The sequence below is a fragment of the Ctenopharyngodon idella genome, chromosome 11 (assembly GCF_019924925.1).
Source record: "Ctenopharyngodon idella isolate HZGC_01 chromosome 11, HZGC01, whole genome shotgun sequence".
Classification (NCBI taxonomy): Eukaryota; Metazoa; Chordata; class Actinopteri; order Cypriniformes; family Xenocyprididae; genus Ctenopharyngodon; species Ctenopharyngodon idella.
In genome coordinates, this window is record NC_067230.1 from 26,568,711 (window position 1) to 26,584,496 (window position 15,786).

Sequence of the window (15,786 nt, forward strand, 5' to 3'; positions counted from 1 at the left end):
ATCATTAAAGTAATCCATGTGACTCCAGTGGTTTAACCTCAATTTTATGAAGCGACAATTGCTTCGTTTGCGCAAAAAAACATAATTTACCACTTTATTATTTCACATGCGTGTTGTGTTGATGCAAGAGCAGACATTGTTGCGTGAACGCGTATTGGATTATGTAGTAAATTATGTTTTTTTTTTGCGCAAACAAAGCACCCGCATAGCGAAAAATTGAGGTTATGGAGTCACATGGATTACTGCCGCTTGAAAGTGGTAGTTGCATAGGCTGTCAATGGAGGGACAGAAATTGAATTAATTTAATTTTAAAAAAATCTTCATTTGTGTTCCGAAGATGAACAAATGTCTTATGGGTTTGGATTGACATGAGGGTGAGTAATTAATGACATAATTTTCATTTTTGGGTGAACTAACCCTTTAAGAGAGAATTCTAGTCATAATATAGACTGAAATCTATCAGAAGTAGATTAGACATTACAGCCTGACTGTGTCATACAGGTGTTGAAAGCCTTTGTCTGTGAGAAACAGATGGTGGGAGAGATATTCAGTAAAAGCGGAAAAACAGAGACGTCCTTGATGTCCCAGACTCTTTGAGTACATGTAGACCACTAAACATGGGGGGGTCTCTTTTTAGAGGGGAGCAGTTGTCTGACTTTTGTTTGTGATTGCTACAAACTTAATTTATACAAATATCATTTCTGTCCAACCTGGTGATCAATCATCTTATATTTTTGCGCTTCAAACCATTTCTGATTTACATATTCAACACTTCACTTTAAAATATTCATCAGCTTAATGAATATTGATGTAACATTTGACTACTGTTAACTACACCCTGCCTGAAGTGAAAGCAACACATGCTGGCTACAGTTTCGACACAGCAATGGGTCTTTTAAGAGTTTGAAAAGAATACATTTATTAAAATGATGCATTTAGGATGTCTTTGACAAATGTATTTTACATTCTTGCATTTGGTAGATGCTGATGTCCACGACGTAGGGTGAAGTCAGGTTGATTGGGATACTTTTTGCCATTGAAATGACTGCAAAAGTGCCCCAATCAACCTGAATTCAGCCATACTCAGCATCCCAAAGTGAGCCTCTTTTTGTTTTTTGTATATTCCTGGTATAAAAATGCCTGATTCGATTAGTGTGATTTAGTGCTGGTAAGATTTTAATGAAAAGATCACACAGATTTGCCTCAATAGGAGGTTTAACAACGCTGTTGGGGGCTCCTTAAGTTTGACTGAAAGTAAGCAAGCTTTGCTAGCTTTGATGAGAAGTGTGTTTGTGTGTGTTCAGAGTAAGTGTTAAAATCAGTGAGTAACAAGGGTAAAAACTGAGGAGAGGAAGGAGGAAAAGTGTCAGTGGGTGGACACAGTTCTTTAATCTTAGTGTCTATGGATAACCTGTTCTTAGCTTTTCAACTTTTCCTTTTATTTGCTCTCTCTCTCTCTCTCTCTCTCTCTCTCTCTCTCCGAATGTCCTTTCTGTAATGCTCTTGACAGTGTGTTTCATATGTTCTGCGAGTGTTTTAGAATTAACCCGTTATTTGAATTATTGGAGAAAATTATTGTAAGATTAGGTTTTACATTTACTAATAGTCTATTTATTCTGGGTTGCAGATATAAAAGGTCTTGGCAGCAACAGTGTATACTTGCTAATTTTTTAATAGGACAGGCTAAGCTTGTAATTTTAAAGTCTCATCAGTGTAAAAATTCTGGTGAAAATGTGAATATTGTAACTCTGTTTAAGTCTGTTGTGGAGTCAAGAATAGTAATTGAATATACTTATCAACATACTAATAATATTCTTTATTTTGAATGGAAATTGTGTTTAAGGGGGGCTTTGGTGACTGTGTGTGAGTCAGGGAATTTGGTGTTTAATTGGTAATGTTTTGGAATATGTTTGGTTAAGTTTTGTTTTTAAGGTTTGTAATGTTTATATAATTAAAGTGTTTGAAAAGTCTCTCTTTCTTTCTTTCTCTCTCTCTCTCTCTCTCTCTCTCTCTCTCTCTCTCTCTCTCTCTCTCTTTCTTTCTTTCTTTCTTTCTTTCTCTCTCTCTCCCCCTTCCAATCTCTCTCTTTACTTTTGATAATATACAGGTAGCCAGCCATTATCACACAATACATCCCAGCATGGATGGATGGATGGATGATGGTTGGTTGGATGGATGGATGGATGGATGGATAGATGGATGGATAGATGGATGGATGGATGGTTGGTTGAATCTATGGTTGATGGTTCAGATCGATGATAGAGCTGAATTTTCAGCATCATTACTCCAGTCTTCAGTGTCACATGATCTTTCAGAAATCATTCTATGCTGATTTGCTGCTGAATAAATTTTTTATTGTTATCAATGTTGAAAACAGTTGTGCTGATTAATATTTTTGTGGAAACCATGATAACCGTGATATACATTTTTCATAGGATTCTGTGATGAATAGAAAGTTCAAAAGAACAGCATTCATTTAAAATACAATTCTTTAGTGCATTATAAATGTCTTTACTGTCACTTTTGAAGTTTGTCCTTGCTGAATAAAAGTATTAATTTCTTAAACACAAAAAAAAAAATATCTTAAACTTTTGTGTCTTTCAGCTTGGAAAAGTGCTGGGATCATTCTCTTTTGGAGTTTTTGTTATTTGAAGTGGTTGGATTGAAAGAACTTTTATTCAAAGATGTTTTTTTTTTCTTTTATCTTTCTGTCTGTGTGTCTCTTAGGAAAGGAAATTGTGCGCGCATCCATTTCTAGAGATCTACCGAGGGGGGATGATCCACTATATGGCTCCGTTGGCTCGGCAGGGTGATTTCTATGTTCTTGAAGTTAGAGAGGCCCAAAGATGGTTACTGGGAAATGAGTCTGAAGAGGACAGGAGGACGGACATCACAGGTATATTAATTATTGCTTTCTTATTGATGCTTTCTTATCTAAAGTAACTCACTGTACACTGATTAAAGGAATAAAAGTTTAGCAAAGGCATACCTTTGATTATCTGCACACTTATTTTGGCTAAGAACCACCAAATTAGACAGAAAGAGACAGTCTAACTGACATGTAAGCTATCAAACATAGTTTTACCATGACGTTAGTACAAACTTTTTGGCTCCTGGCCAAGATTTTTTGTCAATTGAGCACTAATAGTAGTCTTTTGTCAATTTAACAAGTTCACATTTAGTGCGACGAGTGTATTTCAGCGGTTGACATTTTGCATGAAAGTATTTTAATAGGCTTTAACCACCACCTGATGGAGTTTTGATATGGACATGTCATACTGGCTGAACTCACCTACACCTGCTCTACTGATAATGAGACACAATCTGTGTGTGTGTGAATGGCGTATTGCCCTGGTTAGACCAAAGCCCAGAGGTACCGCCGAGCAAATATGAAACACGGGTGAGCTGTTTGTGAGGGGTGTGTTGTCCACACCAGCTGTCCTGGACTGCATGTGTGAGTCCTAGTGATGCCTGTTCCACCTGTTAGCCTGTTACCTTGAAACAAACACATTATAATAACTATAATATATGATAGAAGAAGAAGATTAAAGCAGAGAAGATGGAAGATTAAAGGACAAATTTGAAGCCTGCTGGTTTATTGGGTCTAAATGTGCTGCTAAATTAAATATGTTTTACAGCATGTCTCATTCCTACTGTCCTGTTCAAATGCACGTTTGATCTTCCAGTGGGAGATCAGACCCGCAAAACTAGAACAAAGTTAGTTGCTAGTTGGCTTGTAACTTTGGTCTGAATCAGAAAACATGTTGAACATGCACAATATGATGTTCAACATGTTTTCTAATGTAAGTCTAATGTATTTATCATTAATAAATATTGCTAAATATATTGGTAACACTTTACAATGAGGTTTAATTCATTAACTTTAGTTAGCTATATTATTTAACATGAACTAACAATAGTTCTACAGCATTTATTAATCTTAGTTAATGTTAATCTCAGCATTTACTAATCCATTTTTAAGATCAAAAGTTGTATCTGTTAACATTAATGCACAGTGAACTAACATGAACATTTTTATTAACTATCATTAACAAAGGTTAATAAATGATAGACTTTATTTTCCATATAGAAATATATTTATTACACATTAGTGATTGCTGAACCCAACTGAATAAATTCAAGGCGCACATTTTCATTACGCAAAGCTTTGTCTTTTACCATAAGCGAGTCTCTTTTGAACTTCACAATTTGAATGTGCGTGTGCCACTCAAACTAGCAACAGATAAAAGAGCAAATAATCATCTAAATCAGACTGTAATCTTTGCAACATCAAACCATGATTACAGTATCAAACCGATGTGTCAGAGGTGAATATATGCAGGTTATAAAGCGTTTTCTTCTCATCATGTAAGCACATCAATTTGAGAAAACCAATGAATAAAAATATTTACAGATGAATGTACTATATACCAAATGTAATGCTGAAAATGCTGTATGAGCCATTTATGTTATGGTCTGAAAATCTACATAGAGGCTTTTGAGTTTTTCAAATTCCAAATTTGAGTCTGAAATTTTGAAATGGAAAATGACTTTTAGAGTTTTATTTCTGTCAGTTTTGTCTAACTGTCTTCTTAGTACCTAAATAAACATGTCCTTATGATTTATTAGTGCAGACAATAGTATTCTTAAAATTTTTTTAAAAAAAGGCACTTTTTTTTTTTTTTTTTTGTGAAATGGTTTTCAACTTTTAATGAGCAGAAGTCTGCCTGTAGTGACACAAAGTGCGAAGAACAGATGTGAACAGAAGACAACAGATTTTCTAGTCCTTGATTTTGAAGTACTTCTGCTTGTCTCTGAGCAGATGTCTGCGCTGTGTTTAGAAATTGCCAGGGATGTTTCACTGCAGTTGTAAAGTCAGAAATGACTGACCATTTAATTATTAATATGCACTATCATCAAGTTAAATTGCAATAATTCACAAAAAAAAAAAAAAAAAAAACTTAATGTCATGTTTCAGCGCTGTGTCAGCTACGCATTTCTAAGCGGATATCGCAAATGATGTTGTCAAGTGATGTTTTAGTTGTCATGCTGAAGAAATGGCTGTGTTTTTGCTGAAGTGGTGTAAAGCTGACCTCACTGCTCAGATTTAAGCATTCAACATCTGTTCGCTGGTGAAAGATGCTGTTCACGAAACAGCTACAAAATGAGTTTTGTCAAAGTGGCATATTGCACTGAAATGTGCTTTAAATGGCAGGGCCTGTGTGTGGGCTGTGTGGGTGGAGTGCCGTCACATATGGGAAACCAAGGGCAGTCGTAACACCTTACATTTCTTTAATCACAAAAGAGTAATGGCCAGTAGCATAAACTCACTAAGGTCCTCTCTTTGCTTGAGAAAAAGACTGTGAAAATTTGTGAGAACTTTACAACAAAAATGATTTTGAGATACAAATTGCAGTTGTTCAAATCTGTTCTTCTTTTCAGTTTGGATGCCTTTGAATCCAAATTACTACCTATTTTAAGTAACGACTGTCGGTTAACATGAATAATTATCTTTGGTCTCTGGTAGCAGATTTTGTGAGGTTAGGGTAACTGTATGACTAGTTATAAAATAAAGATTGTATGACTAAATTGAAAGATTTAATCAAAAACCTTTACGTAAGTAATCAACGTTATTTCATAATTGAAAACTGTCCTTGAGTTATCAGCTAATCACTATATTTTAATAAAAAGATCTAGCATATTTCAATTCATTAAAATGCATTAATTATAATGTATGCTTTAAATAATAATAATAATACGTTTTATGTAGCACCTTTCAGGAACCCAAGAACGCATATTATTCCTGATCGTTTAAATAATTAGTGACTTAAAACTATTTTAAGTGAGTTTTAATATCAAATATTATTAAAAAATTTTAATGTTATTTTTAATATTAGATAATACTATTTAATTTTCTCACACTCTTAAAATGTATGCTTTAAAAGCATATTACTCCTGACCTCTAAAAGAATTAGCACCATATAAAGGTGAAAACAATTTTAAGCAATTTTTAATATCAAAAATTATATTTAGATAAGATACAATGCATTAATGTTTTGTTTTTTTTGTTTTTTTCCAGTTTGTTTCAATTGACCCAACCACCAAATTCACTAACCACTTGCAGTCAAGTTTAATTAGGCACTAAATATGCAGAAATAACTCTGTCATAAATATTTAAATTAAGTCATTGTCTTTCTTTTTAGTGAAAACATCCATCCATTCTATGTAAATTAGGCTCATTATATAGATTGTGAATATTCACAAAACTCAGCATTATTTGCATGGTGCAGTTATTGCTATTTTCTGCAGAAAACCGTTGGTAAACAAAATTTTAAAAAGAGATGAGCCCAATTCATTCCACCTCTGAACATCAAAGTGCCCCTATTATGCTTTTTTGAATAATACTTTTCATGCAGTGTGTAATATAGCTGTTTGTGAATGTAAAATGTCTACAAAGTTTTAAAGATCAAAGTGCACAACAAATAATAATAATTGTCTCCTAAATAAAAGAATCGATTCTGAACTATCAAAGAGTCATCAGCAATTCCATTCTCATTTCCTTTTACATACATAACAATGTAACAGATTTGCATAATGCACACATATGGTCTTCATTGGCTGCCTGAGAACGACGTCTACTTTGACCCGCCCTCAAACGCTGTAGTTGTAGCTGAGACTGGAAGAGTCTGCTTTGTGTTGTTGACATGTCGAGAAGACGCTGTTTTCAGCACTGTGAATCCACTTTACATGCACTTACAAAGGATGATGACTCAGGCTCGAATTTACAGAAAAATTAACACGTTTCCTTTCTGTCACACTCTGTAAGATGTAGACCAATCAGACTGGGCCCTCTGACCAATCAGAGCAGAGTAGACTTGCAGAAAGGAGGGGTTTAGAGAGACCAAATCCTTTATCAAACCGTTTCAGACACGTTGAAGTGTTTTTTTTTTACCTTGGATGCGTGTAAACCTATTGTACGAGACCTCTGAAACAAAATTAGGAATTTTCAAAATAGCATAATAGAGGCATTTTAAAGGGTTAGTTCAGCCAAAAATAAAAATTCTGTTATTAACTACTCACCCTCATGTCATTCCACACCCGTAAGACCTTCGTTCGTCTTCGGAACACAAATTAAGATAAAGACTAAAGACATTTAAAACAGTTCATGTGACTACAGTGGTTCAACCTTAATATTATGAAGCGACGAGAATACTTTTTGTGCACCAAAAAAAACAAAATAATCACTTTATTCAACAATATCTAGTGATGGGCGATTTCAAAACACTGCTCATGAAGCTTCAAAGCTTTACGAATCTTTTTGTTTCAAATCAGTGGTTCGGAATGTGAATCAAACTGCCAAAGTCATATGAACCACTGAAATTTCGAAACACTTATAACGTAACAAAGCCTCGTTTACTGAAATCACGTGACTTTCACACTCCGAACTCTCGTTGCTTCATAACATTAAGATTTCCTCTCTCAAGATCTATAAAGGTACTAAAAACATATTTAAATCAGTTCATGTGAGTACAGTGGTTCAATATTAATAATATAAAGCGACGAGAATACCTTTTGCTGCGCCAAAAAAAACAAAATAACGACTTATTTAGTGATGGCCGATTTCAAAACACTGCTTCAGGAAGCTTCGGAGCGTTATGAATCAGCGTGTTGAATCATGATTCGGATCACATGTCAAACCGCCAAACTGCTGAAATCACGTGACTTTGGCGCTCCGAACTGCGGATTCGACACGCTGATTCATAATGCTCCGAAGCTTCCTGAAGCAATGTTTTGAAATCGGCCATCACTAAATAATTCGTTATTTTGGTTTTTTTTTGGCGCACCAAAAATATTCTCGTCGCTTTATAATATTAATATTGAACCACTGTACTCACATGAACTGATTTAAATATGTTTTTAGTACCTTTATGGATCTTGAGAGATGAAATGTCATTGCTCCCTATGTAGGCCTCACAGAGCCATCGGATTTAAACAAAAATATATCAATTTGCGTTCCGAAGATTAACAAAGGTCTTACGGGTCTGAGGTTGAGTAATAAATGACAGAATTTTCATTTTTGGGTGAACTAACCCTTTAAATTCAAGTTTTTCTAAATGTAAATATTTTAATTGTACAGTTACTGTTGGCACACATAAATCTATAAATGTACATATAAACAAATACCAAAAGACAGCAGGTTCCTTTGTAGTAGTTTGTGAGTTATTGAAGAAAAATGTTTAAAATGTCAGTTTCCTGTGGCCTCCGCTACGCATGCTGATGGCATATGAAGGACACTTTGTTCTCTCTCTCCGACACTATCAATCTCTGCATCTTTATTCCTCTCTCTCTTTCACACACTCACTTCCCTGCCATCCCTCGCTATCCCCCCTTCATCTAGTCTGTCCGTCCCTACTTACAAAAATGCTACGTTGACAGGAAGAGCAGGAGGCAGATAAACACTAAGTGAACGGTCATCTAATAGACACACAAAACATCCCTTCATCTTAGAAGCACTGACATAAGCAGAAAAAAAAGCTGAGACTCAGGCGGTCCTGACACGTTTGTCACTCCGACACGCTGAGTGCGAGCGTGTGGGGTCTCCTTCACAAGCAGCATGAGCGCACGCACATCTCAGTGAAACTCACCTCTCTCAATCTGTTAGTCTGTCTGTCCTCTATCATACTGTCATTTACTGTGTGTGTGTGTCTTTGTGTGTCTGTCTAAAACTCCTGATACAGAAGATTAATTAAATAGCTATAAACCATTTTGCTTCATGTCTTAATAGGAAGGCACAACATATCTGGGTAACACTTTATTTTGATTTTCCCCAACACACATTCTACTGACTATAAGGAACTTTGCAACATGTCAGCTAACTCTCATCAGAGTATTAGTAGACTGTCTACTTAAAGGGGTCCTTGATTATTATTTCTATTTTTTTTTTTTTTAAACTTTAGTTAGTGTGTAATGTTGCTGTTTGAGCATGAACAACATCTGCAAAGTTACAACACTCAAAGTTCAATGCAAAGGGAAATATTTTCTTTCAAAGAATTCACTGTTTAAAGACTTTAATAAATGGCTGGTAGGGACTACAACAAGCTTATTCCCAGGTTGGTGACATCACAAACCCCAAAATTTACATAAACCCCAGCCCCCGAGAACATGCAACAAAGGGGGTGAGGCCATGTTGGGCTGCTTTAGAGAAGAGGAAGGGCTGTTGTAGTAGAGTGTTGTTGCCATGCCTCATTTTGCGCTGGACTGCTTCACAAACGAGGGTCAATTCAATGCTGGATTTGCACAAAAGATTAACATGACTGCTAGGGTTGGGTATCGTTTTAATTTTAACGATTCCGATTCTGCTTATCCATGTTCTTATCAATTAATCCTTGATACTTCCTCGTCATCTTGCAGAGCGCATTTCATGGTTGCATAGCAACGACAGACGCCACGGGAGCGCTTTCCACACGTTTTTAGACGGTGCATTCCTTCAGATTAATGCCATGTTGAAGCAAAAGTCAGTGCTGATTGTAATGAACTGCGTATGTGCGTGATGAGATAAGGTCCTTGTCACAGGTCCTAGCAGATAGATACAACTGCTGTTCACCGTGTGAGAATGACTGAAAAATGTCAGGAAACGATAAACAGAATCGAAATGCGCGCATCGTATCGAATACCCGGTTCTTTGAAAATTGGAACCGGTTCTTGATACCCAACCCTAATGACGGCACATGCTAGTCGATGAGTTGAATCAACTCCATAGCAACTACATAAATTTATCCACTATCCATTCAGAAACATCCAGTTGTATTCTGAAAGTTGTAACTTCTTCCTGAGTCTCTCCATCACTGTCCGACTCCGGTTTGAACAATGTAAGGCTGAACACCGTTACTGACAATCCTCATTTTGACTGCATGAGATTCTCCAGCTTTGTTGTTGTTGAGCAAAGGAAGCGTGAGCTGTTAAAGCTCCACCCTCTTCTGGAAAGGGGGCTGGGAGCAGCAGCTCATTTGCATTTAAAGGGGCACACACAAAAACGTTGTATTTTTGCTCACATAATAAATGATCTGTGGGGTATTTTGAGCTGAAACTTGACAGACAGATTCTGGGGACATACATCTTGTGAAGAGGGGCATAATAGGTCCCCTTTAATATTTGCTAACACTTTAATATTTGTTAACTCTCTATATTTTACATTTGTAAAGAAAATATTGAGTGAGTCCACCATGTTGATATGTGTTTTTTAAGATGTTTTTCAGAGTGTTTTTTTCATGTTGCTGTGTGGTTTCTAGGGTGTTCTGAATGGTTTGTGGGTAGTAATATGAGTCTAAAGATTTACCACATAAACTTGTTGTATTCTTAACAATCAGATGTATACAATTTTCTCCTGGTAGATGATAAAACAGGTAAAAAAAATGCATTGAAGGAGGGACGCGAGGGATGCTGAGCTCTTTTGAAATGGTTCAGTAAACAACCACCAGTAATTTATGCTAAAAACAACTAAAAGACCCTAGCAACTGTATAGCAGCTAGTTTTGAACGGACAAGCAGAAATCTAGTTATCTGCAAAGGCTTTTGTTCACACACTCCAATGCCAACACATGCAGTTCTCCAAACACCCTTCATCTCCTTTCCACAAACACACGCACAACTGCTAATTAGCAAGTAGCACCAGTGCAGAAACAACCTGGAATGGTTGATTAAACAGAAGAGAACGAGTCTCTCTTTTTTACTTGGAAATGATAAGATGTTATTTGAGCTTTTGTATGATAGCCATACAGGAGACGCTTTCATTTGCGGAGGTGCTGCTTGCTTACTGTGACACTATGGCGAAATTAATCACCTCTTGTGTTTGGTGTGGGCATGTAAACACACAGGTGCTGATTCCCACAGCGAGTGCAGTTCCGTGAGCCGCCTGCCCCCCTCAGACAGCCGGGACACCTCACCTGCCCCGTCCACCACCCGAACGCACTCACACGGAGACAGAGACCGACCCTGGGACTTTGAGCATGTGGAGAGAAGCGACACCTCCAGCGTTTCTTCCTTTGAGGAGCTGGATCTCGACTCGGACAGGACGGACAGGTGTGACCACACACCTCCACCCCTCACAGGAAGTGACAAAAACAACCTGCAGGGCCAAGACAGAGAGATGATGGTTGAGGAAGAGTGAGAGAGCGAATGGAAAGAGGGAAATGTGAGAGAAATGAATATAGTTGGTTTCAAAGGGATAGTTCACCCAAAAATGAAAATTCGGTCATTGTTCTTGTAGTTTCAAAAGCTGAATTACTTTTTGTAGAATCTTTACATACTCTTAACAGCTTTCAAACTCCAAAAAGCACCATAATAGTGGTCCATATGACTTGTTTACTCTATTCCAGGCAGTGTTATTTTAGTATTATTTATATACTATCATAGTATACTATTAATATTTTGAATGTTTTATTTTTAAATTTTCATTTTTAATTTTAGTTTATATTTTCTTAAATGTTTTATCTAATATTCAGCTTTATTTCAATTAACAAAAACTATTTTTAATAGTTTAAATTAACAATCCCAACACTGATGCTAAGTCTTCAGAAGCCATTTGATATAGGATTGTGTGAGGAATAAGATAATCTTGCCCTCTGCAAAAATTAATGATGTTTTGGTGAAAATTATGTTTATTATCAGTGAATAACTGCTTTATTTTGGTCCGTTTCTCATAGAAAACTATAGTATGGCTCCAAAAGACTTGGAATATAGTGCACATATGTAGTCATATGGATCACTTTTATGGTGATTTTTTTTTTTTAATCCTTTTTAAGCCTTGACAACTATGAACTGTTGAAATGGTTCTTTTAATAAAACCTACTTTTGTCAACTACAGCAAAAAATAATGAGGTTGAGTAAATGACATAATTTTCATTTTTGGGTGAACTATCTCTTTAAGTTTTATGGTGTATTTGTTTGGAAAAACATGTTAAAATAGTCATTCTCTTGATAAATTGACAAGAAAGTTGTTTAGTAAGGATCGTTTTCTATTGCAAAGGGAATCGGCAGGTACAGAATTGTGTCTGTAGACAAACAAATTGAACCAGGTAACCTGAATTTCTTGAAAGCATCTTCATAATTTTATTTAGTGCATCCTCATTAGTATTTCATTAGCGAATCTGTTGCTTGTTTGTTTGTTGTTGGTCGTAAGTTCCTAATGACTGAAGTTAAACTGACATTGATGTTAGTGATTATTCATGTGAATCTATGTAATGTTCAGCTTTCAATTATTTGAGTCTAATTTGTTATTCTCTATCCTCAAATTCTGTCTTCTTCCTTCAGTAATTACTAATTTGTGCCCAAAGAAACTCCCAAAACTGAAGAGTTCTGTGACTTGAATATTGATTCATCAAAGCCATATGCTCATAGACAAACTAAATCTTTATTTTCACCAGAAACTGACAGATAACATTTCCTCACTCAGGAGACAATTGCAGCAGATTTCCAACACTTATTTATTTGTTGTTTGCAATTAAAGGTGTTTGGAGCACATAATAATATGATCATATTTTATCATATAAATTGTATTTGCATATACTTGATTTTCCACTGAGTTTACAAATTACACTTGATTAGTGTAAAATATTTTTTAGCTAATACATTGGTATTTTCTATATGTCGAATATTGATACATTTCCAGGTGTTACTCGCTATAGACTTTTTGAATTATAGTTGATATCTTGAATGTTTATCCTTGAAAATTTTTCCATTTAGTTCCAGGTTGTGCGAGTTCATACAAACGTCAGGACAAACTTGATATATTGTTAGTTTAGATAAAGTTTATTATATTTCATATCTATGTCTGATTTAAATTCTTAATGATTTGTTCTGCTAGTTGTTGAGCAACTTAATAAACAGTTTTAACAGAAAGAACTGGTTCGTCTTTCTTCATAAATCTACACTTTTGGTGGTGTATTAAATGTTATAGTTGCTCATAATACCGCTAGTGTTATTTTAGTATAATACATATACTGTTATATTATTATTTATATTTTGAATTAGCTTTATTTTTACATTTTCCTTTTATTTTTAGTAATTTTATGTGCCATTTTTGTGTCATTTTTATTAGTTTTAGTTTTTTCAATATTTCTCTTCATCTTTAAATTATTTCAGTTTAAACTTTTTTTCTTATTTTATTTTCATGGTTTTTTAGTTATATTTTATTTTTTATTATTTTTCATTTCAATTACCAAAAATTATTTTTTAATAGTTTTAGGCCCTGAGAAACAGCCTTGGTTATTTGCCCTATAGTGACTAATAACTAAAAATCAATCAGTTTCAATAAACTTCAGAACTTTGATGTCTTGTTTCTTTATTGCCTTCCCGACAGACACAAACTACTCTAAATCCCTCTCTGTATTATGTCTGGTACTGCTTTCTTTGTTTTCTTTAAAATCAAAACAATTGTCTGGTCTCCCAAGAGATCGATTTATGTTGTGTCTGCACATTGAAGTGTATGTACACCGTCGACTTCAAAGTGTCATCGATACTAGAGGCACTAATTGAAAATAATACATCACGACGCTACCTCTTGAGACATCTAAGAAGTTTCAAAAGCACACAGACATGGACAAGAGTATAAAATACTGCCACTTCTTTTAAACAGCCTTGTTGGAGGTGGTGTTTAACTTGACCATATGACAACAACATATTCAAGTCACCATAAAGTCAAAATTGACAATTCTCATTTTGTTTTTTGTTTCTTTTGGGATGCTTAAGTATTTATTATAAATGATTTATCCATGCACTTCATTTTTTTTTTTTTTTTTTAATTCATTTGCCCTCGTAATCTTTAATCAAAATAACTCCCTCTCCCTCTTGCAGCAACATCTCTTCTCTGATGAGGTGTTTAGTGGTGCGAGGGCGGGGCAACCTGTCACTCACATGAGATCGACCAATAGCAAACCACAACCATTCAATCAATTCCCCCTAGACAAAATCAAGTCCCGCCCAACATTTTTTCTTGTTTGAGAAGCTGTTTCACAATAGGTAAGAAAAGACTATCACCAATTCCGTTTCATGGCAACTTTAAAAGTACAGTACCCCGGTTTCACAGACAAGGCTTAGGCTAGTCCCAGCCCCGTTTCAACGGCAGGAATTTTCCACAGGCACTAGGGACTTTGGGGTGGTATTCTGTATGTTTCCACCGCAGGAACCAGGATCTAAATAAAGTTCTTGGTAAAAATTCCCCCTCAAAAAGTCCCTGCTCACGAGGCAGTACTTTTTCAAATGTTCAGGAACTTTCGGAGGTGGGACTTGGGGCGCTGAACATGCTGATTGGTTGAGTTCACACAGCATTTTGAGTGGTTGACTCCACACAGCATTTTATTTCAACCACCATTTTTAAAAGTCTGTTGTGGTGCATGCAGTAAGAGTTATTTGCTATTCGAATCAACAATGGAGTTTAAAAAATACCAACGAATGGCCAACGACGAGGTTCAGGCTTTATTAAGCCTATATGTGGAGGACGAAATCCAGTGGGAACTGGAAAGTTGCGCAAAATCCTATGTCACCGGACTCTTCTTCATGGTATTTTAGACCACGATGGAATTGCAGACAGCAACAGGTCTGCGGAAAAAAATTCCTGGGACAAATTTTTATGGGTAATTTTGGTGGAAACGAGGCTTAAAATGCATGTTTGAGCTGATTTAACTGAAAGCAACTTGCACTGACATGTCTTAAAATATGTCAGTGCCATTGTTTTGTCTCAAGATGCACACCAGTAATGTTTTTTTCTAGTGTACTTTGGAAAAGCTACTTAAATGCCCTAATTGAACTAAGGCCTAATCATGGCTTAGTCTAAGCCCTGTCTGTGAAACCGGGCCAGAGTGTTAGAAAAAATATATGGTATTTTGACAGAATTTCAGTTTTTCCAAAAGTAATGTTTATTTCACACAGAAAACAAAGCTGAATATCTAGTTTACAAGCTACTATGTGCCTCAAACAGAACACTAAATATCCTTCAAAGATAAACTGGTTAAGTTTTGGCAAATCTAGACTAGTTAATGTACCTCAGTGCTCTTGCCTGTGACTTTGATTGTTTGAGAACTTTTGACCCTGAAAAGTTAAACTGACCCAAACCTTCACAGAATCAGAAATTAGTTTCTGCAACATTTTAGAGTGCACTCTGACTCAATTATTATGGCTGACCTATTTATAAACTTCACTTTCATGCTTACTTTACTTCCGAATATAACAAATAGATGTTATTTTTGCATGAATGCTTCACAAGCTTGTTGTTATTTAGCATATCAATAGACAGTTTTACATGCTGTTGCATCACGCAAACCTCGAAACAGTTTTTCCAGAGGGCTGACCACAGCTTTCAGATTGATCTAACAATTTGACAGATTTATACTACTGTATTTCCGTTTGGGTGGGAAAGTTTGGAGCAATTTCTGACAATAATCTGTAAGCACCCTTGCACTCCCCAAAACTTCATCCTATTTGTCTCAATTCTCTGGATGTCTCTGCCATGATGTTCAACAGACCTCTGTTTCAAGGCAAAATTGGTCCCTTTGTGTTAGAGGTGGTTATTATATAATCTATTGCAAGTGTTTGCTGCTCTAATCACCACTGTGGGCATGTGCATTTCTCTCCACCGTCCTCTGAAAATATCCAAATTACTTGTGTGTATGGAAGACAAAGCAAGCTTTGTGCTCCCGTTGGTGTGTGTCTCTCCGTCAGCGACCAACCCCCTCCTGATTCCCCTTTAATTGGTTGAGAATCTGGGAGAACAGAACTTGGACAGCGCTCGAGG

The 15,786-nt window shown here is 35.9% G+C and overlaps 1 protein-coding gene across 1 annotated transcript in view; it reads left to right on the plus strand.

The window, feature by feature from the left end:
- Positions 1–12,899, plus strand: part of LOC127522250 (testis-expressed protein 264 homolog) — a 49,582-nt gene extending 36,683 nt beyond the window's left edge. Inside the window, exons 3-4 of the mRNA XM_051912017.1 lie at positions 2,728–2,896; positions 10,874–12,899. Coding sequence (XP_051767977.1) covers positions 2,728–2,896; positions 10,874–11,166 — 462 coding nt within the window. The 3' untranslated portion in view covers positions 11,167–12,899. The remainder of the gene's footprint in view (positions 1–2,727; positions 2,897–10,873) is intronic.
- Positions 12,900–15,786: the final 2,887 nt, after the last annotated feature.